Source organism: Myxine glutinosa, chromosome 4 (genome assembly GCF_964187855.1).
Source record: "Myxine glutinosa chromosome 4, kmMyxGlut1.1, whole genome shotgun sequence".
NCBI lineage: Eukaryota > Metazoa > Chordata > Myxini > Myxiniformes > Myxinidae > Myxine > Myxine glutinosa.
This window is the reverse complement of record NC_136264.1, coordinates 101,593,486-101,615,133: the sequence shown is the minus strand read 5'-3', so window position 1 is coordinate 101,615,133 and position 21,648 is coordinate 101,593,486. Positions and strand designations below refer to the sequence as shown.

General features: G+C 41.3%; 1 protein-coding gene across 11 annotated transcripts in view; it reads right to left on the bottom strand.

Moving 5' to 3' along the window:
* The window catches only part of LOC137425051 (uncharacterized), a 100,755-nt gene extending 79,770 nt beyond the window's left edge, over positions 1 to 20,985 (bottom strand). For 2 of the 11 annotated variants that reach the window (XM_068113048.2, XM_068113053.2), the window contains exons 1-2: positions 20,578 to 20,646; positions 10,506 to 10,674 (exon numbers count right to left, since the gene is read on the bottom strand). In XM_068113048.2, the coding sequence (XP_067969149.2) occupies positions 10,506 to 10,674; positions 20,578 to 20,631 (223 nt within the window). In that variant the 5' untranslated portion in view covers positions 20,632 to 20,646. Of the gene's footprint in view, positions 1 to 10,505; positions 10,675 to 17,767; positions 17,871 to 18,096; positions 18,171 to 19,049; positions 19,079 to 20,577 lie in introns of those variants that run through there. The other 9 variants (XM_078776227.1, XM_078776226.1, XM_068113049.2 and 6 more) reach the window with 9 other exon arrangements.
* Positions 20,986 to 21,648: the final 663 nt, after the last annotated feature.

Sequence of the window (21,648 nt, the reverse complement as noted above, 5' to 3'; positions counted from 1 at the left end):
TCTCTGGTGGTGTCTGGTGATTGTCTCCCAAAGTTTTGGCGCGCTGTCCCAGGCCATTTGGCACGATACACAGTTTCACATGTCCACTAAACCGGTTTGGGGTGGTTTGTGTAGCATTAGCACTGAGGTTTAGGAACGGCGGGTTGAGCAAGCACTGCGCGTATGTGATAATGATAAGTAATGTGGAAAATGGATGGAGGAAAGCGAGTGGACTAAGAAAAGGACATATGGGATTTCTAATTACACACTCGAAATGCACATCTGGCCACATGAAGCTAAATAGAATATTACGAGATAAATAGCTTTACTTTGTGTATACAAGCCTGGTGTTGGCTTAACGGTTAGGGTGCCGGCTTGGGATCCTAGGATCCGGGCTTGAATCCCGGTCGATCGCTGAATTAATGCCAGGGGGCGTTGACTCAGCCTGTCATCCTTCCGAGGTTAGCAAATTGAGTACCAGCTTGCTGGTAATTCCCTGTGTGTCGCAAGAGGCAACTAACAGGGTTGGTGACAGGAAGGGCATCCGGCCATAAAAAACAAACATTGCTTCAAAAAGGGAACTAAGGTGCCCGAAAAAGGCCAACCCCTGCTCTGTGGGGAAAAATGGCCTCTAAAGGTGGTATTCTGTGCATACATGTCTTTCTCCCTGGGGATCAAAACCCGCAACAATATTTTATCCAAAAATTTTCGGCAACAGAACAAAAATTGCCAAAAAGTCCAATTTCCAATTTATACTGTGCAATGCCATACACCAGTAGAAGTGACGTCACAGTGCCAGCAGACTGTCACTGAGCCACGCATTGGAACACCCCTCGCCATAGCAATGTATTTTTATGCTGGAATAGAACCAAAATACAGTGAAACCGCTAAAGAATGTTCAAACTGCATCTACTTCAGAATAACAGTGACAGTGTTGGGATCTGGAAAAGATTTCATTTCATTTTCCTCTGATTGGCACAGCTGTATGCCTGACACTGTGACATAGTGCTTTCTGTACTGGTGATGTGACATCACATTCCCACAAAATCTTGCTCTTGTGACACCCCAATTGCTGTGAGCAGTGTGTATGGATTCATGATCATTATTGTTCAATATTTCTTTCAATACAATCATACTAAAATACGAAATTTGATGTCTGTGACTGATTTTTGACCGCGATACATTCAGTCGTTACTTATCCAATCTCAACCAAATAGTGTATGCGGTTATGTTGCAATTAACAGGGGAGTGAAACTTTCATATAGAATCTTGAAACTGGTACTTATTGACTTCTTTAGATCACATAGGACTCAAAACCACCTGTTTCCAATTTTTTCCAGCATGGATACGCACTAAATCCAAGATGGCGGCCATTTAACACGATAATCGCTTAATCACCAACTATTTTGGACATTTGTAATGGATATAGTTGCCCAGTATATCGTTTTATAGGTTTTTTTGGTCACTGAATTCATTGAAGTACTTATATCATCAATAACACAAAGCATAAAGTGAATAATCATCCAATATGAGGTATAATTGGTGCCATATGGCATGGCACACCCATATAAATACCCAATGAACGGTACACAAATATTTGGGAGATAATAATGATTATGTATATTTGTTTTTCAGCAAAATAAATCTGTCCTGATCGTTCTATGGAAGACTGCATGGCTTGAGCCATAATAATGTAACCACAGGAATGGATGCATGGGTGCAATCTGCCATGAAATCAGAGTCGACCAGCTTATGAAGTGTCCATTTCTAAACATGTATTTTCTTTTCTACTTGCAGGTAAATAATGGCATCCGAAGCGGAACCTCTGGAGAAAAGGGCACGTACCGAACTAAATTTCAAGCTGTGCATCAAATGTCAAACTTCAAAAGAAGAACAATTAAAGGAACCCCCACGGTCCCAAAAGCAATCAACGTATGACAAATTTCTAACAGCGGTTCGTTTGAGAGCGCAGTTTGGAAACACTGACTTTATTGCACTCAACGAAAAAATTGGACAATTGACAGCACAAGATTTATGTGACAAACATGTTGTGTGGCACAGAACGTGCTATGCTATGAGCACAAATAAAGAACATATAATACGTGATGAAAAGCGCTACAACCGAGCGTGTGCAACATCCGATGTTACTCTCCTTAGTAGCCGAACCGTGGGGAGACCAACTGCTTCATCAACACTTAATGCTACGGACGAAGAGCCAGTGTCAAAAAAGTACACCCGATCACAGTTAACTGCATATGACAAAACAGAATGTTTCTTCTGTCAAGGTAAAATACAAGGTCCCTTGCACGAATGTCAATCAGCAAATATTGGAAAGCAGATAAAGGACATAGTACACCACTCCAACAACCAAGAATGGAAGGTTAACTATGCCACTGTCCTATCTGACAATGATGCGCTGTCACGTGATATTGTCTACCACAAGAAGTGCATCACCGAACAGTGGCAGTTTCTAAAGCAGGGAAATGCTGCAGACAGTGGATCATGCCCTAAGACAGCTGACCGCTGCAACACAGATGCCAGTGGGCCGACAGTACACCACATCACGGCTGAAATTGAATTCTTTGCCGAAATACAAGATCGCATCAACGAGGGAGAATTTATTCCAATGGACGAAGCAGAAAAGCTATACTTATCGAAGATGGAACAATACAACATCCAGTATGTCTCGAAGTTTTCTAACGCCAAGTCCGAGCGGAGGTGGCTACGACAAAATATCGAGGAAAATGTTAATCTCGTTCAGTTCACACCATTACTGAAGAAGCCTACACTGATACATTCCAAAGCTGCACAAAATGCTGCAGTTGATGAAGCTGTCAAGAACAACACATACGATGACATGAAGAAGTTATTTGAAGCAAGCAGAGTCCTACGTAAATTGATCCAGGAAACAAAGAAAGACCCGTGGGTTTTCACCGGAACACTCGAAAATAGTGAGCATTGCGTAGTGCCACAGGAGCTCCACAGCATGGTGCTTTGGATCATGAAAGGTACAACTACAGTTAAAACTGAAGCTCGTGCACAGGAGTTTAATAGATCTGCGTCAATCGTCTCTCAGCAAATAGTACAAGCCCACAAATCTAATCGGCAACTCCTGTATGACCCAAAATCACCAGTGGCTGCGTCGTAATAGATGGCATGGCTCTCGTGCAGGAGATGGTTGTTCGGAAGGATGGTATAAAGTGTTGCCGAGACCTGTCAGGCTGTTTCATTCGAAGTGTTGACAACAAGTCGCGAGGCTACAGTGACATATACTTATTATTCGATAACTACACTGTTACAAACTCCATGAAGGACAGAATGAGACAGCTCCGAACAGCAGGAAGAGCACAAGACAAGGGATACAAAATAGAAGATTCCACACCTATCAAAGACTTTAAGGTATTCCAAGGAACCAAGGAAACCAAAGCCAACCTCGTGCTATACCTTGCACAAAATCTGTCCAGCTGTGCAAACTGCCGATCACTACCCACACACACAAAGGTGTTATGTCTTCCCAATCAAACATGGTGAACATCACAAGTACACAGGAGGAAGCCGACACGTTACTGGTCATGTATGCAGTAGCAGTGAGTAGTTTGGGTAATACACCACATATATACTCCTCTGACACAGATGTGTTGGTGCTCGCTCTGCGCAGGGTCCCAGACCTCAACACAGAGAGTCTCATCATCATGGGCTCTGGTGATCGACGACGGAAGATTAAACTCAAACCTATCTACATGGCCATTGGCGCAGAACGTGCAACAGCTTTGCCAGGATTCCACGCGCTCACTGGATGTGATACCACTGGCCACATCCAGGGAAAGGGAAAGCCTACTTGCTTCAAATCCTTCATGAAGGCTAGTGATGACATAATCCATGCACTAGCTGGGCTTGGTGTTGGTGTGTATCCATCTCCGGAGGTGTTGGCTGGTTGTGAAAAGTTCGTGTGTCAGCTCTTCAAACCTGGTTATGAATCAGCTAAAGCACTCCGGTGGCATATGTTCAAGCAACTCAAGGGCAACCAGGGTGTAGAGAAACTACCTCCAACTCAAGGATCCATAACTGAACACATTCTGCGAGCACACTTCCAAGCTAACATTTGGGTGCAGGACACAGTAGCTGTTCCAAGTCTTCTAGATCCAGTATCGTTGGGATGGAAACAACTAGATGACGGACGTTGTGTTCCTGTGACGTCGAAAGTTCCACCGGTACCAGAGGCTGTCGTCGGCCTCGTGAAGTGTTCATGTATTGCCAGCAAATGCAGTGGACGGTGTTCTTGCAAGACCAATAATCTGTCATGCACACAGCTTTGCAAGTGTGAAGGCGCTGAAGGATCATGCACTAATGTTGCAAATGAGGAGACAGAGAGTGATGATGATGATGACAGCGACAGTGATGACTAATAACGTGGCAGTAATAACTAGCATCCGGATACATGTATAATTGAGCATCCAATTTGATATGTGTATGAACACCATTTTGTTTTCCCCATGATTGTTAGATACATAACATGCCTAGGTAAATTTCCATAACACAAGTATGTTGATAAATGGTTTGATTTTTCTGTATATGGTGGCCACCATCTTGGACTTATTCTACGACATTAATGAAAACATTGAAAACTTCTTAAAGAAGTAACATACTTGGTAGAAAAGAATATATTGTAATCACAAAAATGTCCTTAGCTTATCATTATACATGTACGTAAATAAATGGTTCAGATATAAAAAATATCGTATTTTTTCGAAATTTGGTGGACGCCATCTTGGATGTTGTCAATGGATATGAATGAAAACATTGAAGACAGTCTATTTCATACAACCATATGTAGATACAAATATATTGTAATCAAAAGCATGTCCATAATAAGCTTATCATTGTGCATATATTGAATACGTTGGTTCAAATATAACGATTTATTGCTTTTTCGGTATATGCTGGCGGCCATCTTGAATTTTGCCACTGGACATAAATAAAAAAATTGGAAACAGGTTGTTTTGTGTTCAGTGTGATCATAGAAAGTAAAAAATCACAAGTTTGCAGATTCTATATGAACCGTTCACTAAATAACACAACGACCTACACTAAAACTTGACACGGAGACAAAGGGTCATCACACAATGGAGGTTGTGACAATTTAACTTCCTCCCCACCCCAAGGGGGTTTTCCCTGCAACGAGGGTTGCATGTTGAGGTGTATATCCGTGTTAACACAGCTTTATCGTGGCGTTCTTCCAAGGTCATTTCTAATCACAAAAGTAACAACAACACTTCACACTACGACTACACAACAGTAACAACATCAGGAGGCCTGTACAAGCATCATACAAGTATCTTACTATTCTTCCAATGTCTATCCGCGCAATTCTCTCCATCAATTTCCCCTTTAATCTCATTCCTCTTTCTCGATACAATCTATCCACACCGCCATATTAATCACCACCATTACCACCCACACCTAGACTCTCACATTGGAGGATGCAACAGTACTTATAAATGGTTATGGCCCTCTGAAGGAAAGGCTCACACTGACGACTGAAATATCATTTATAACTCACAAATGAAACAAATTTTTTTTTTTTACATTTACCACATCGCAAAGCTTAGACAGTATGTACAATTGTCCATTACATCATTGGCTACAGACATAAATGTGCCAAAATCAATCAATTTCTCCACAATTGCTCACCTGCAAAAGCTTTGGATAATAAATTATTTTATTCTTCAATGCAAAAGTGCGGCATCATAATGCAGTGAATACAAGGTGTTGCATCTCAGAGCATGCAGACTTCAATGACAATCATCAGCTATTTCCATCGACCTGTACTAGCACGACAATGATACCGCAGTGCAGCTCATAGAGATTGCATTGGGAGGGAGAGGTGTACAATAATTGATTGATTAATTGCATAATTAAAATCAATAAAAGATTATCATGAAATATTTTCTTAATCAATTGGCTAATAGCATGACTAAACCACCAGTGCTTTATCCGAAGATGTATCTTTTAGAAAATTAATTAAATAAGTCATTCATAAAAAATTAAATAATTAATTGATTAATCAATAAATAATTAATCAATGAAATGATTAATCAATAAATCAAAAATATCCTTTATGGCCACATCACCTGGTCACTGTCATGTCCAATCCGTTTTGTATAAATACACCATCCGCTTTGTGGTGAGAATTCAAAATAGAAAGAAAAGATGAATCCAAGTAAGTTAATCTTAGAGAATAGTTTAAGAACTCCATCATTCCCCTCCTTCCCAACCACTTTCCAAAACCCCAAGATGGATGCAAACATTTCACTCGATTCCATCACTATAGCAAACACAAGAGCAACAATGCTGCCTTATATAGATACAGAGTACAACAAAATATCCAGACAATGTTTGCGTGTCGAAGCTGAAAAATGAGGTGGAATTTTACTGACACCCAGCCACAAGAGGCATCTGGCTAGAAATCCTGTTCACCTTGATCAAAGATGATTTGACAGAACATTGCATTTGCCTTTTTTAAGTATGTGGGTAAGAAACAATTGCTCTCATTACTGGTCCCAGCCTGTGAATGGACTGAGTGACCTACTGGCTAAAACCAAGCAGAAAATTATCTCAGAACCAATTAAATGCAGATGGGTCAGTTAAAACACCTTCAAAAATTGAACAATGTGACTGTGTCACCAATATGCCTCCGCATAGTCCCACAACGCGTAGATGCCATCACTCTGCATATGTATGGGTAGGGGATCACGTTTGTGAAGTTTCGTGTTGATCGGATAAGGTTCGTTTTTCTATCCAAGATGGTTGCCAAACCACATGACCCATGACATCATTTTCAAACTATATGCAACAGTGCTGTTAGATGATATTTGTTAAAATTTGCATCGATAGGGTGAGCGATTTCAGAGATATAATGAATGATAGTTTTAAGGCCATTTTCCCAGCTTGAGCGGGGGTTGCCTTGTGGGCCCCATGACAATCATGGTTCCCTGTTTGAGGCAATGTTTTTATGGCCGGATGCCCTTCTGACGCCAACCCTTGGTCACGCTCTTACGATGCGCAGGGATATGGTGTACCTATTCTAAATCGGGGTACACACCGTGATCATTCATCCCAGCAAGCTGGTACTCAATTTGCCGACCTTAGAAGGATGACAGTCTGAGGCAACCCCCCTGGCGTTAATTCAGCGATCGACCGGGATTCGAACCCAGGATCCTAGGATCCCAAGCCGGCACCCTAACCTCTACGCCAACACCAGGCTAAAAAAAGATATAATTATTTAATATTTTCCTTTGATCCAACATGGCTGCCAAACCATGTGACCTATGATGTCATAAATTTAATATTTCAATACAAATGCGTCATAGATCATGTGCATACAATTTCAGATTTTTAGGATAAGGAATTCGATTAAAACATTTTTGGCTGGTATACCACTTCACCTATGATGTCATCATTATCAAACTTTTGTTCCTCATGGAGAGTACTTGATAATGTGCCAAGTTTCTAAATTTTTCCAATTCAGTGGTTTCTGAGAAATATATTTTTAATTATTTCCTTTTAATCCAAGATGGCTGCCATACCACGTGACGTATGATGTCACAATTATCATAAAAACATTCTGCATGGGTGTCACTCCTACCCTGAAAATTGTCTCAATCGGACATATGGTTGCTGAGAAAAAAGGAGGCTTATCCCGTACGGACAGACGGACGTATGGACAACCCGAAAACACAAGTCAGGTTCACTATGTTTTTTCGTTCAAAATTTTGGTAGATTAGCAAAACTATACATTTTTGGAATATTCAGAGCATGAGGAATCCAAAAATTAATGTTTACATTTGCGTAGACACCTTTGCGAAAATGACACTCAGGACAGTGATGAAGATCTGTAAAAGCATATTCCTGAACGGTATAGACCTCATAGATCCTGTGTATAGGACTTATAGTTCAATCTGATACTACCTATAACTTCCTATAACAACGTATAACTTCAAAGGACTTGCAATATCATGTATTATGTAATACAGTTATATCACAAATATAAAGACAATGGTTTTCAATTACCTTTGTTTGTTGCTTTTCTATAATCCTGAGCACTATTTTGAGGCCTTTATTGGATTCCTTGACCCAGAAAACATAGGATTAGCATATTTAATTAAGTCTCTAGGTTGACTAGAAGCCGAGATCGCGCAAAATATGTATTTTATGGCGGCCATTTTCAAAATCCAAAATGGCGGCCATGCAGGTGTCTGTGCAAATGCCAACATTGATTTTCAGATTCTCCATGCTCTGAAGATTCCAAAAATGTACAGGTTTGCTAATCCCAAAATTTTGAAAGAAATTATATTTGTTAACATAGTGAACCTGACTATCTTCATCACTGTCCTGAGTGTCATTTTCGCAAAGGTGTCTACGCAAATGTAAACATTAATTTTTGGATTCCTCATGCTCTGAATATTCCAAAAATGTATAGTTTTGCTAATCTACCAAAATTTTGAACGAAATTATATTTGTTAACATAGTGAACCTGACTATAATGCCTCCGGCGACTTTGTCGGCGGAGGCATAAAAAAAATTCATACTCATAATCTTCAAGCACAGAAATAACTAACATAGCACTTGGTGGAGAGAATATCTCCGCCAGGCTGAACAATTTACGTTTTGTATCCCACCAATAGGCCGGGTCTACATCCGGAGCTGAACCAAAATCTAATCAGATTGGTCTTGTCATTTACCCAACTCATCCACCAAGTTTTGTCACAGTTCATCCACAACTTTTTGAAATATCATGCTATATATCGTTTTTGCTCCATCTCTAAATGGTGAAGAATCACTTTTAAAAATTCTAGTATCCAGATCTTCACCAAAATCTAATCAATTCGTCCTTGCCACACACACCCAACCTTTTCACCAAATTTCGGCCGAATCTTAACTTTTTGAGATATTCTGTTCACAGACAAACAGACATAAATAGTGGTGAAAACATAACTTTCGTCCACCTTCGGTGGCATAAGTAAATATACTGAGTTTGATAATAAATGAAGGTCAGTGACTATTGTGCAACTCTTCAATAATCGCCAAATGTTTTTTTTTTTTTTTTTTTTTTTTTTTTTTTTTTTTTTTTTTTTTTTTTTTTTTTTATTATTTATTTATTTATTTGTTTTTTTTTTTTTTTGTGTATACTGAATCGAGGCTCGTGAAAGAGCTAACATTTACTTCACAAACAAATCAACCAGACAAACAAAATATATAAAAAGAGGGAGCGGAAAACAAGATGGGGAGAGAAGGTGAAGCACACAAACACAACATTTGAGAGCAGGGAGATGTGTGGAAGGGAGAGGGCTTGGGGGGAGGAGGCATGGGAAGGGGGGGGGGGGTGGAGGGAGAAGTATAAAACACAAGGACACCAATGACTTCCAGGACAGAAGTTGGTATTTCAAAAAAGTGGAATTGGGGTGAAATTAGCGGGGGTAGAATTAGCTTGGGTTTAGGAGCAACAGATTCGATTTGCACTTCTTTACCTCATTAATAATATCATTGGGTGTGCCAAGTCCATTTCTTTTAAGTGATCAAAGGCTGTAGCCTAGTGTTGGCTTAATGGTTAGGGTGCTGGCTTGGGATCCTAGGTTTGAATCCCGGTCGATCGTTGAATTAATGCCAGGGGGTTGACTCAGCCTGTCATCCTTCCGAGGTCGGCAAATTGAGTACCAACTCACTGGGTCCTCTCTCAAGGAGGTTGGTGGCAGGATTTGCACTCCGGCTTCCGTAAAAACACCTCATTCTGTAACACACACAGTGGTGTGTGTCGGGATGGTGCTGAGGTGTCGTCCAAGGACGCAGCGACGTGCTGATCCAGCGAATGCTCCTATACGATGATGACGACGATGATCAAAGGCTGATGGAGAAACTTCAAGTGATGCTTGCACAAGTACAATGTTGTACGTCAACACAAATCACAAGGCCAATGAGACAAAAGACAAAGCACCAAAAACCAACCACCTTTAGAGGCCATTTTTCCCTGCAGAGCATGGGTTGGTCCTTTTTCGGGCACCGTGGTCCCCTTTTTGAAGCAATGTTTTACGGCCGGATGCCCTTCCTGCCACCAACCCTGTTAGTCGCCTCTTGCGACACACAGGGAATTACCAGTGAATTGGTACTCAATTTGCCGACCTCGGAAGGATGACAGGCTGAGTCAACCCCCCTGGTGTTAATTCAGCGATCAACCGGGATTCGAACCCAGGATCCCCAGTTCCCAAGCCGGCACCCTAACCGCTAAGCCAACACCAGGCTTAAGCACGGTAGACAAAATTTGAACCAAGGTCAAGAGATTATGTGCATAGATGGGAATGCCACACAGGCCAAAACTAGCTCTTTCGTGAGCCTTGATCATGTATACAAAAACAAACAACAACAAAAAAAACAACAGCATTGTATTTATTCATGGCCACCGCTGGTAGCAAATCTCAACATCAAAGGATATGGTTTGGAACTCTTGTGTTTCTCCAGAATGAAAAGAATACCTTCTGTAGTGGAATTGATTTGTGTTGGAACAGCACCAACACCGTAAGGGTTGAACTTGGGTTTAGGAGCAACAGGCGGTCCAGGCTTGGACAGAGAGGTTGGAGAGGTTGGAGGTGTGTTCTTGTAGAGAAGCTTACCCTGAATCCAAGAGGGGGAAGCCATTGTTATCTGCAAAAAGAAAATGCGAAGTAGGTGTATAGAAAAAGGAAGATTCAAAATGGAACTTTGGCATGCAGAAAAAAGTCATGTTAATTTTATTATATGTGTACTTGAATGAGTAACTTATCATTACATGGTACGTAAACTCATTTCAAAGTGCTTTCAACAAATGAAAAAACAGGACAACATCATGCAGAGCACGATGCTTGCAAAATCCACCCCTCCATCCCCCAAAAAGTTGCCATGGATACATCAAATTGTCCATTTCATTAAGATTAAAATTGACGATATTAATCAAAGCTGGGATCAATCGAATTAAAAATGATGATTTTTCAGATGAAAATTGATATTAGAAGTTTGACCTTGAGTTGACCTTTGACCATTTGACCTTAAAAATTGTTGTTTTCCCAATTCATTGAGGCACTATGAAATTGCTGTTTAATTTTCAAGTCAATCGGATGAAAATTGATGACTTTTCAGATGAAAATTGATGATTTTGGAAGTTTGATCTCGAGTTGACCTTTGACCTTTTGACGTCAAAATAGTTGGTTTCCCAATTTAGTGACTCAATATACAAATGCTGTTCAACTTTCAAGTCAATCGGATGAAAAATGACAATTTTAGAAATTTGACCTCCAGATGACCTTTGAACTGAAAATCAATAGGCTTCTTCCTTATGACCAACTCTAACATCTGGTGAAGTTTCAGGAAGATCGGTTTAAAATTGTAACCTGTAGGTGATTGACAGACAAACAGACAAACAGACAGAATAACGCACAAGATCAACCAACATACTTGAAAAACTTTCCATTCTGCAAGTAAAAAAGATCTAAATAATGAGGCAATCAATCCATTTGTCACAAATTTGCTGTAGTGAAAACAAACCAGGAAAAGTCTTGATTTTAAAAAAGCTTTCACCATTCAACCATTGCAGAGATATTAATTTGGCCATTGTAGAATACTAAAGGGTTTCGCTTGTAAAATACACAAAACAAGTGGCATTGTTAAGGTCTACAGAAAGACAAAACAGTCAGCTCAATGGCCCTTCAGTCATGAAGCTCCACAATGCAGATCCCCCAGCTAGCAAAGGAAGACTTCTAGTGGTGGGAATAATATTTAAAACACCAGATATCTCAGACATGGAAACACTATCACTTAATACGGGACTTTGGAAATGATATAATCTGCCCCAGAATTATGCTTAGTGGGAAGACGCAGAGTTCCTTAGCAGCGATGTGATTGGGGCAGGTTTACATATTTTGTATGATATATATGGATTGCTACCTAAAATAGCTCACAAAGCTTCTAGAAGGCCGAAAATACTTGAAAAAGTACCTGAGAGAAAGGGGTGTGCCTCTGCACGACAAAATAGTTGGAGAACTTTCTCAGCTCGCCAAAGGGCTAAGATCATGCAGCTGCAAAAACATCCCGGCAATGTGGACCGGTGCAATGCCCGAAGGATCGTGGATGGCCACGTTCTATCAAGACCCCCGATCATCCCTGCCAATGGGTGGACTTTGAATCTTGTGAGAGTGCCTCGAGTGAACATGCCGGGCTTGGTTATTTATTTAATGGACGTCTGCAATTGGAAAGACGATGCCATGCAGTCATTACCAATAAAGAAATGGCTACCAACTCTTCGACAAAGGACGTCTTCACAACGTGAAGATACACAAATCTCGCGCCGGCTATACTTTCGTGGGAGCAAGTCGTACTAGGTAGATTTCCCACAGAAAGACATCGTATCTGGTTTAGTTGCTCCTTAACAGCTATGGGACATAACAGTTGGGTCATATCTGTGGCTTGTGAATGCACAGAGTAAATTTAAATGATGGTATTTACTAGTAAACGTGTTGGGGAAAGGAGGGTGGGAGTGGGAGCTATCATAAATACATGTTTTGTTTGTTTCTGAGGCCGCAACATAAATTATAATAGAATTTTGCATCTAAGGCTAAAACAAGAAGTGCGTGTGTGTCATTGGTTGTTATCTCCATATGCCGGTTTCAGAAGGTGGAATGGAGCCCTCCTAGGTCTGAAAGTATCCACCTTCGTGTGTGTGTGTGTGTGTGTGTGTGTGTGTGTGTGTGTGTGTGTGTGTGTGTGTGATCCACTGCTGCCACTTAATTGTATTAACAGGAAATGGTAGGAACTCAACATGTCTCATCCGGACACTTTCCATATTGCCTATATTTATGTGAGTCCGATTTTATCCAGGAACAACATTTAGGGTTAATCATACAAGAATTGCACTTTCATAGAAATGCTAAAAATTATGGTTAAAAGCCTATTTGACCTACAGATTTTGCCCAAGCAATGGCAGGTTAAAAGTGCCCCAGTTAGTGGAAACGAGTCATTGAAAACGCGCACCCAAAAGGCCTCGTCAGCGTTCATGCATCATTTCAAAAGTTCCATATGTCCCTGCCAGCTCAGATAAATGAACCCGAATGCCACGCTTTCAAATGAGGTGAAAGCAACACAAAAACGGTTACAATTAAACATAGCTTTTTCCTATTAAAAGCACATCACACAAGCAGTTCATAAAGTAAATAAAAGGGTCCCGCCCCTTAAACATCCATGTGAGGTGTTAAAAACGATGACAGGAATACACAAACAATAAATATGTACATACATACATATACAGTGCATTCAGAAAGTATTTAGACCCCTTCACTTTTTTCACATTTTGTTATGTTGCAGCCTTATGCTGAAATCGTTTAAATTCATTCTTTTCCCTCATCAATCTACACTCAATACCCCATAATGACGAAGAGAAACCAGGATTTTAGAAAGTTTTGCAAATTTAATAAATAAAAAAAAATTGAAATATCACATTTACATAAGTATTCAGACCCTTTGCTATGACACTTGAAATTTAGCTCAGGTGCCTCCCATTTCTCTTGATCATCTTTGAGATGTTCCTGCACCTTGATTGGAGTCCACCTGTGGTAAATTCAATTGATGGGACATGATTTGGAAAGGCACACACCTGTCTATATAAGCTCTCACAGCTGCCAATGCATATCAGAGCAAACACCAAGCCATGAGGTCGAAGGAACTGCCTGCAAAGCTCAGAGACAGGATTGTGTTGAGGCACAGATCTGGGGAAGCCTACAAAAAAAATTCTGTTGCATTGAAGGTTCCGAAGAGCACAGTGGCCTCCATAATTCTTAAATGGAAGAAGTTTGGAACAACCAGGACTCTTCCTAGAGCTGGCCGCCTGGCCAAACTGAAGCAATCGGGGGAGAAGGGCCTTGGTAAGAGAGGGGACAAAGAACCCGATGGTCACTCTGGCTGAGCTCCAGAGATCCTGTGTGGAGATGGGAGAAACTTCCAGAAGGACAACCATCACTGCAACACTCCACCGATCTGGGCTATATGGCAGATGGCAGAGTGGCCAGACGGAAGCTTCTCCTCAGCGAAAGACACAATGCTAAATTTCTCAATGCGTCGACATCCGGCAGTTTGTGGATACGTTGCGTCTGACACTGTTCTGACTTAAGGTTATGTTCAAGGGCCTCACCATCCACATGCAAAATGAGCCAACCTTTTCACCAATATAGAATACTAGCAGAAGTACCCGGCATTGCCGGGCGGGGGAGGGGAGGGGAGGGGAACGGGGGGGAGGGGAGAAGAGTGGGAGGGGGAGGGGGAGAGGGGAGAAGAGGGGGGGATGGGGAGGGTGAGGGATGGGAGTGGGTGGGAGGGGGGAGAGAGGGGGGAGGGGGGGAGGGGGGAGAGGGGGGAGGGGGGGAGGGGAGGAGGGGAGGAGGGAGGGGAGGGGGGAAGGGGGGAGGGGGGAGAGGGGGGAGGGGGGGAGGGGGGAGAGGGGGGAGGGGGGGAGGGGAGGAGGGGAGGAGGGAGGGGAGGGGGGAAGGGGGGAGGGGGGAGGGGGAAAATGGAGGGGGAGGGGAGGGGGAAAAGGGAGGGGGAGGGGGAAAAGGGAGGGGGAGGGGAGAAGGGGAGGGGTAGGGTGGAGGGGGAAGGGAAGGGGGCGACGAAGGGGGGAGAGGGAAGGGGGAGGGAAGGGGAGGGGTAGGGTGGAGGGGGAAGGGAAGGGGGGGACGAAGGGGGGAGGGGGAAGGGGGATGGAAGGGGATGGCCAGTCAACAATGACGTTGCAGTTCTCATGGTCGGAGAGCAGCACAACAATCGGACATAGTCCTGCATATTCGCAACAGCACGAAGCGGATTTGGAGACTCACCGATCCTGTGACGTCCTCCAGTACCGGCGTTGCCGGGTGGGGGAAGGGAGACCCGTACATTCCCAACCCGTACATTCGCCCTCTCGACTCAAGCTCACTCGGACAAAAGCCTCGCACAAATTACACCGTGAAGGCCCAATGGTCATGTCTATGCCACAAATCACGGGCGCACTGAATTGAAAATATATAGGATGCTCATACTCCGTGAAAAGTGAAGCCGCCGTGTCGCCATCTTGGTCAGCACGACTCGACCAACTCGCTTCGCGGATCTCGTTTTGTGCGGCAATAAACTGCTCCAATCGGTTACGGAAGGGTTGTGGAAAGACGTTTCACAGCTGTTTCAAAGACATTTAATTCATATCGCACAAAATCGATACAAAACACGATCGCATAAAAGGTGAAAAAACGTGTGACGTGTGACGGGATGGAACATCACGTGATCGCTCTGAGCGAATCAGTCTGGCGGCGGGAATGGAACATCACCTGATCGCTCTGAGCGAATCAGCGAGCTGCTCTGGAACCGGCTGAGATTAGCGGGTACTTTGCTGAAATGCGCTGAGGTAAATATGAATAAAAAATATGGATCGTCAAATATTTTGAGTTCGGCCATGTTCGTCCCAAGCTCAATGGCCATGTCTATGTCAAATATCAAGCACGTAAGCCTCTCCGTTTAGGAGTCTATCGGTGACATTACACACACACACACACACACACACACACACACACACACACACACACACACACACACACACACACACACACACACACACACACACACACACACACACACACACACACACACACACACTGTGTTTTATATATATAGATGAGGTGCATCTTTTTTGTCGTCATTTATACAGGGTTAGGGTTACAGTCCTTCAGATTAGGGGTGTGTGCCTTGTGGAGGAGCTGAAACATATCACGCACAATTCAGATAAATACTTGAGACAACACTGGACTTCACATCAGATAAACAGAGCTGCTGTGCTTGTGGGAAAGTGATGACACTTCCTGGGGCACACCGAGCAACAGCGACACCATCATTATGACATTACTTCTCGCCATACTCAGCGGGCCAATCAAAGAGGAATTTCCTCTTCTCCATGGATACCAACCAAAGAGGTTTGTCCATGCTCTATCACTTCAGATGTTGGCCAAGCAAGCACACAGCATGTACCATTTTTCAAAATTTCTGTTACGACTTGGCCAGAATCTAAACCAGTCTAATGGCTACCATGCGTTTGTAAATTTTTCGAGAGTAGAAACTTTTCTTACTTAAAAAAAAAGACATTTGAATGCTCAATCGCAGGGAAAGATCTGTAATGGCATGATGTAATAAATTTCTGGATTATACTCTTAAACAATGTCAGATTAAATAAAGCAAAGGCATACAAGAAGGTTTATAATTAGCCAAAAAAAAATTCAGCTCTGGATGCGAACAGAATTCTCAAAACATTTCAAATACTCTCATCATTCCCAAAGCACATCTCACCACAATCAAAAGGGAGTTCAAGATCAGTTATCAGATAGAAAAAAATAAAATAAATAAATAAAGACTCGGTGCAGCTGGCAATGCAAGCAGTTACCCTTCAGCTGCTTTGAATAGCATTACAAATAAAATAAATAAATAAATAAATTTTAAAAAGGACTCAGTGCAAGCAATCACTCTTCAGCCACTTTGAATAGCATTACAAATAAAATAAATAAATAAATAAATTTTAAAAAAAGGACAGTGCAGCTGGCAATACAAGCAGTCACCCTTCAGCTACTTTGAATAGCATTACAAATAAAATAAATAAATAAAATTGCACAACGTATCGCTTGCCAAACACCATCGCGAAACAGCATTTTACCCAAGTAGTCACACGGAGGAAAAAAACAAACCCATACAAGGAAAAGATTGCATCAAACCCAGGCAGCACACCTCATTGCCACCATGGCCCCCTGCAGCTTGGTACCATAATCTACATGCGCATGCATTGCAAAAACCATCATGATATTTGTGCCCAATGAAGATTAGGGAGCACAAACGATTCACTTGCTCAAATAAATATTCATAACCACAAAGCTGTAGATGTGCACATCCGTGCATGGGAAAACGACATGAGACTCGCAAAGTGATGTGCCCGATAAGAAACAGGCACCGAGCAGAGGGGACTTTGGAGCGGAGCAGCAATCCACGTCACAATTCCGTCTCGTCAAAGGTACAAGAGACCATGCTATACCTCCACCAATATTTTGCAACTGAATGAATGAATGAATGATCGTTTTTTAAGGCCATTTTCCCCGCTAGAGCGGGGGTTAGCCTTGCGGGCCCCATGACAATCATGGTTCCCTGTTTGAGGCAATGTTTTTTTTATGGCCGGATGCCCTTCCTGATGCCAACCCTTAGTCGCCTCTTACGATGCGCAGGGATACGGTGTACCTATTCTAAACCAGGGTACACACCAGGATCATTCATCCCAGCAAGCTGGTACTCAATTTGCTGACCTCGGAAGGATGACAGGCTGAGTCAACCCCCCTGGTATTAATTTAGCGATCGACCGGGATTCGAACCCAGGATCCTAGGATCCCAAGCTGGCACCCTAACCGCTAAGCCAACACCAGGTATCCAACCAAAAAAAGTTGTCCACTAATTTTTGAAATATTATGCTATATATCGTTTTTGGCACTATCACTCAATAGTGAAGAATCACTTTTGAGAAATCAAAATAAATTCTCTTATCCGGATTCAAATCTTTGCCAAAGATGACCCAATTCGTCCTTCTCATACAACCAACCAGTCCACCAAGTTTCGTCCGAATCTGTCCACAACTTTGAGATATCCTGTTCACAAACAAACAGACAGACAGACAGACAGACAGAGCCAGAACAAGGGTGAAAACATAACCCCCATCCACCTTCAGTAGCCGAGGTAATCAATCATTCAAGAGCAGACATGATGAAAAACGTGTCATTACTAATGACAGGCAATGGAATTCGCTTGGAGGAGAACACTTTCACCTGTTGAACACAAGGACAAGAACAACATGATGTACCTTATTGATATAATGATGCACTCAGCTATTTCCACATCCCCATGCTTGTTGTCCCACAAGATAACTCGTTTTAAATTACCGCAGAGTTTTCAGATTTCAATCTTTTAGATCCTCAAAAATAAGTGAAGCTTGTTTAAAGTATCACAAGATGCTTTTGTTAAACACACAACTCGAAGAGAATATTTACTTACACTGGATGATAAGACAGCCTATGGTGGGACAAAATCGATCAACGTCAACCAAACGAATTCCTCTGCAATTGTAAAGAGGGTTGGTCCCGTTTGACATTCCCACCCGAGTACAAAGCTCATTCGCTGGAATCCCAGGTCCAAATCTCGCATGCAGTGTTCAATGTCTGTCAATGTGGTACAGTTTGACAAGCTATCCGAAAGAGTTCTACACACGAGACACGGTACATGTATACAGACACCTCCAGGAGTATTGTAAATTGTGAAAAGAGGAGTGGGGGAGGAGGGAGGGGAACTACTTCTAGATTGGGCCACGGAATTACTGGTAAACCCTACGAGGCATACTTACATTTGCATCACTGCTTCTAATTCAATGAGAAATATAGTAATGCATAAAAAAAACGAGAACGGCACTCAATAGAGAGCATACCTCCACCTGGTTGGCTCAATGGTGAAGAATCACTTTTAAAAAAATTATATTAGCTGGATTCGGATCTGGATCTTCACCAAAATCGAATCTACTTGTCCTTGACAGACACTCAACCGGTCCACCAAGTTTCGTCCAAATCCGTCTACAACTTTTTGAGATATCCTGCTGTGTATCGTTTTTGACCCTATCTCTCAATGGTAAAGAATCACTTTAAAAATTCTCGGAGCCGGATCCGAATCCGGATCTTCACTAACATCTAATCATTTCGTCCTGGTCACATACACTACATCTCTGCCAAATTTCGTCCGAATCCGTCCACAACTTTTTGAGATATCTTGTTCACAAACGGACAGACGTCAGACAGATAGACAAACGGACAGACAGACAGACAGACAGGGGTGAAAACATAACCTCCATCCACCTTTGGTGGCGGAGGTAAAAATCAAACGAGAATTTTGCTTTGAAAGCCATTCCAGATCATGATACACACATATATCCATCCACCTCTGCAAACCCTACCCTTCACCTTTCTGACCACACCCACACCGCTACTTGACCCGCCCCTCACTCGCCACGCTCCGCCCCCTCCACTCGCCACGCCCCCAACTCAAAACATTCACAAACACCAACACAAAGGGCCTTAAGGGCGGTTCGTGTGGACAAGCCGCGACTTGAAAAACGTGGAACAAACAAATACCGCAACTACTCGGACACGTCATTACAAGAAAGCGACAAACTGTACAACAGCTTCAATGGCACACACAAACTGCCCGACAGTGTATACAGTATAACAAGAACAGCTCGGTTAGCGTATGGTGGACATCGAACCTTATCGGAGGCGGTGCTTTGCCTAAGCCAGGCAGGACAGATAAGCGCCTTAAACAAGGACGTCAGCAGTTAGTGCCATCATTTCACGAGCAATTGCGTCCACGGTTTCAGCCGCACTTACAAAAAGAAAAACAAAAGTCAAAACAAACGACGTAAAATATGCGAAGATAAAGTTACTGAATTATTATAAGCTTACACAACGTGCATGAGTCATATCCTGACAAATACCTTATTTACAAACGAGTGAAGACACTCCGGAGATGAGTTTTTGTAAAGATGCAAGGGGCGATTACCATGTGGTCTATGACTTTGATCAAAGCCAATAAATGTATAATAAAATAAATAAATAGATAATACATATATGTATATATTTAAAAAAAAATAAAAAATTAGAGATATATATATATATATATATATATATATATATATATATATAAATAAATAAATAGCCAAAATAAAAAACAAATGAATAAATGTATAATAAAATGAATAAATAGATAATACATATATGTATATATTAAAAAAAAAAAAAAAAAAAAAAAAAAATATATATATAAATAAATAAATAGCCAAAATAAAAAACAAATGAATAAATGTATAATAAAATAAATAAATAGATAATACCAAAAAAATAAAATAATTGAAAAAAATATATATTTATATATATAAATAAAAATAAATAAATAATATAAATAAATAGCCAAAATAAAAAACAAATAAATAAATAGCCAAAATAATATATATAAATAACTAAATAAATAGCCAAAATAAAATAAATAAATAAATAAATAAATAAATAAAACTTTCACAACCTCATCAAAAAGGTCACCCAAGCTGTTTGACCCTCGTTATATAATATTTGACGCAAGAGCACTTAAAACGCCACTTTGGCAATTCAATTTTCACGAAACATCCACAGGGATCGAAATAAAAAGAAAAAAAATTCTTGGAGAGTGAGAAAAAGTTTCTTTTTAAAGTATAAACTCACATTTAATATTCGATAAGCGCGCTCCGAAAATTAAATAAATAAAAATTGCCAACAGGTAACGTCCAGGTAGCGCAAGAGAACCCCGAACATAATGTTCAACGTGTTACTGAAGCCAAGAATTGCGAAACAAACACGAGTAACCGAAGGATTATAATTACACATTCGCAATTGCAGGGACGGAAGTACGGACCGGAGAGCCGCAAACCGTTTGCCCACCTGCCGAGATACCGATCCTCACCTGGTGCTTGCACAGGTGAACCAAGAACCCGTGGCGCGCACGTCTACCAACCATAGTCCCCAATGCAAACAATTCAATAAGTTTCCCCAAATGGCCGCCCCTCGGGTTTCGGGTACAAACCTCAACTTCTCTCCTCCGAGCCGATAGGAAATCGCCGCCTGTTCCTCCGTATCCGTCGCCTTACAATGTAACAACCACAACTTGGATCATTTATCTAAACTTCCAGCATGATGACGTCAGCGTGCGAGGCACGTCCCCGTCCACTATAAACTACAACATTGTTTCTTGTACACAAACTAAACACAACGTAATGTTCATCAAATTTGAGCTTTAGGTACAAAAATTGGGGAATTGGGATAAAACCAAGCCGCGATTGCTGCTCTCAACAATTATACGCGCTGCTATGCCAAAGTGCTTACCTGCGCAGACACACCTTGGCTTCACATTCCTTACCAGCCTGGGATGGTAAGGTTATTTTTTTTTAAAAGCGTCTCACCTACTCGGTTTACTCTGTAAAACAATCCTCTGTCAAGAAGAATTGTTTGCTGCATTCCTGCCATTGTTGAACAAAAATAAATAAAACACTCGGATGAATAATCAGCAAATGGAACTTTTCACGCGAACCCGACTTCATGATTCATTTATGTTAAATTTGAATAATCACGTTTATATTCGACCTAATGAAGCCATGAACACACTGACTCGACAACAAACTATGACAAATGTGTACATACAGTATATGTTCCTGTTTATTAAATATTTAGACGCGAGTTATCTCTAATACACATAAACATACACATTACACACACACACACACACACACACACACACACACACACACACACACGTTTATGTGTATATGTTTATATCTACTTATACGTATATGTTGCATAGTATATGTTATATGTATATGTTATATGTATAATTGTTTCTGTTATATGTTTGTTATATGTATAATTGTATATGTTATATGTATAATATTGTTTCTGTTATATGTTTATGTTATATGTATAATTGTATATGTTATATGTATAATTGTATATGTTATATGTATATGTTATATGCATAATT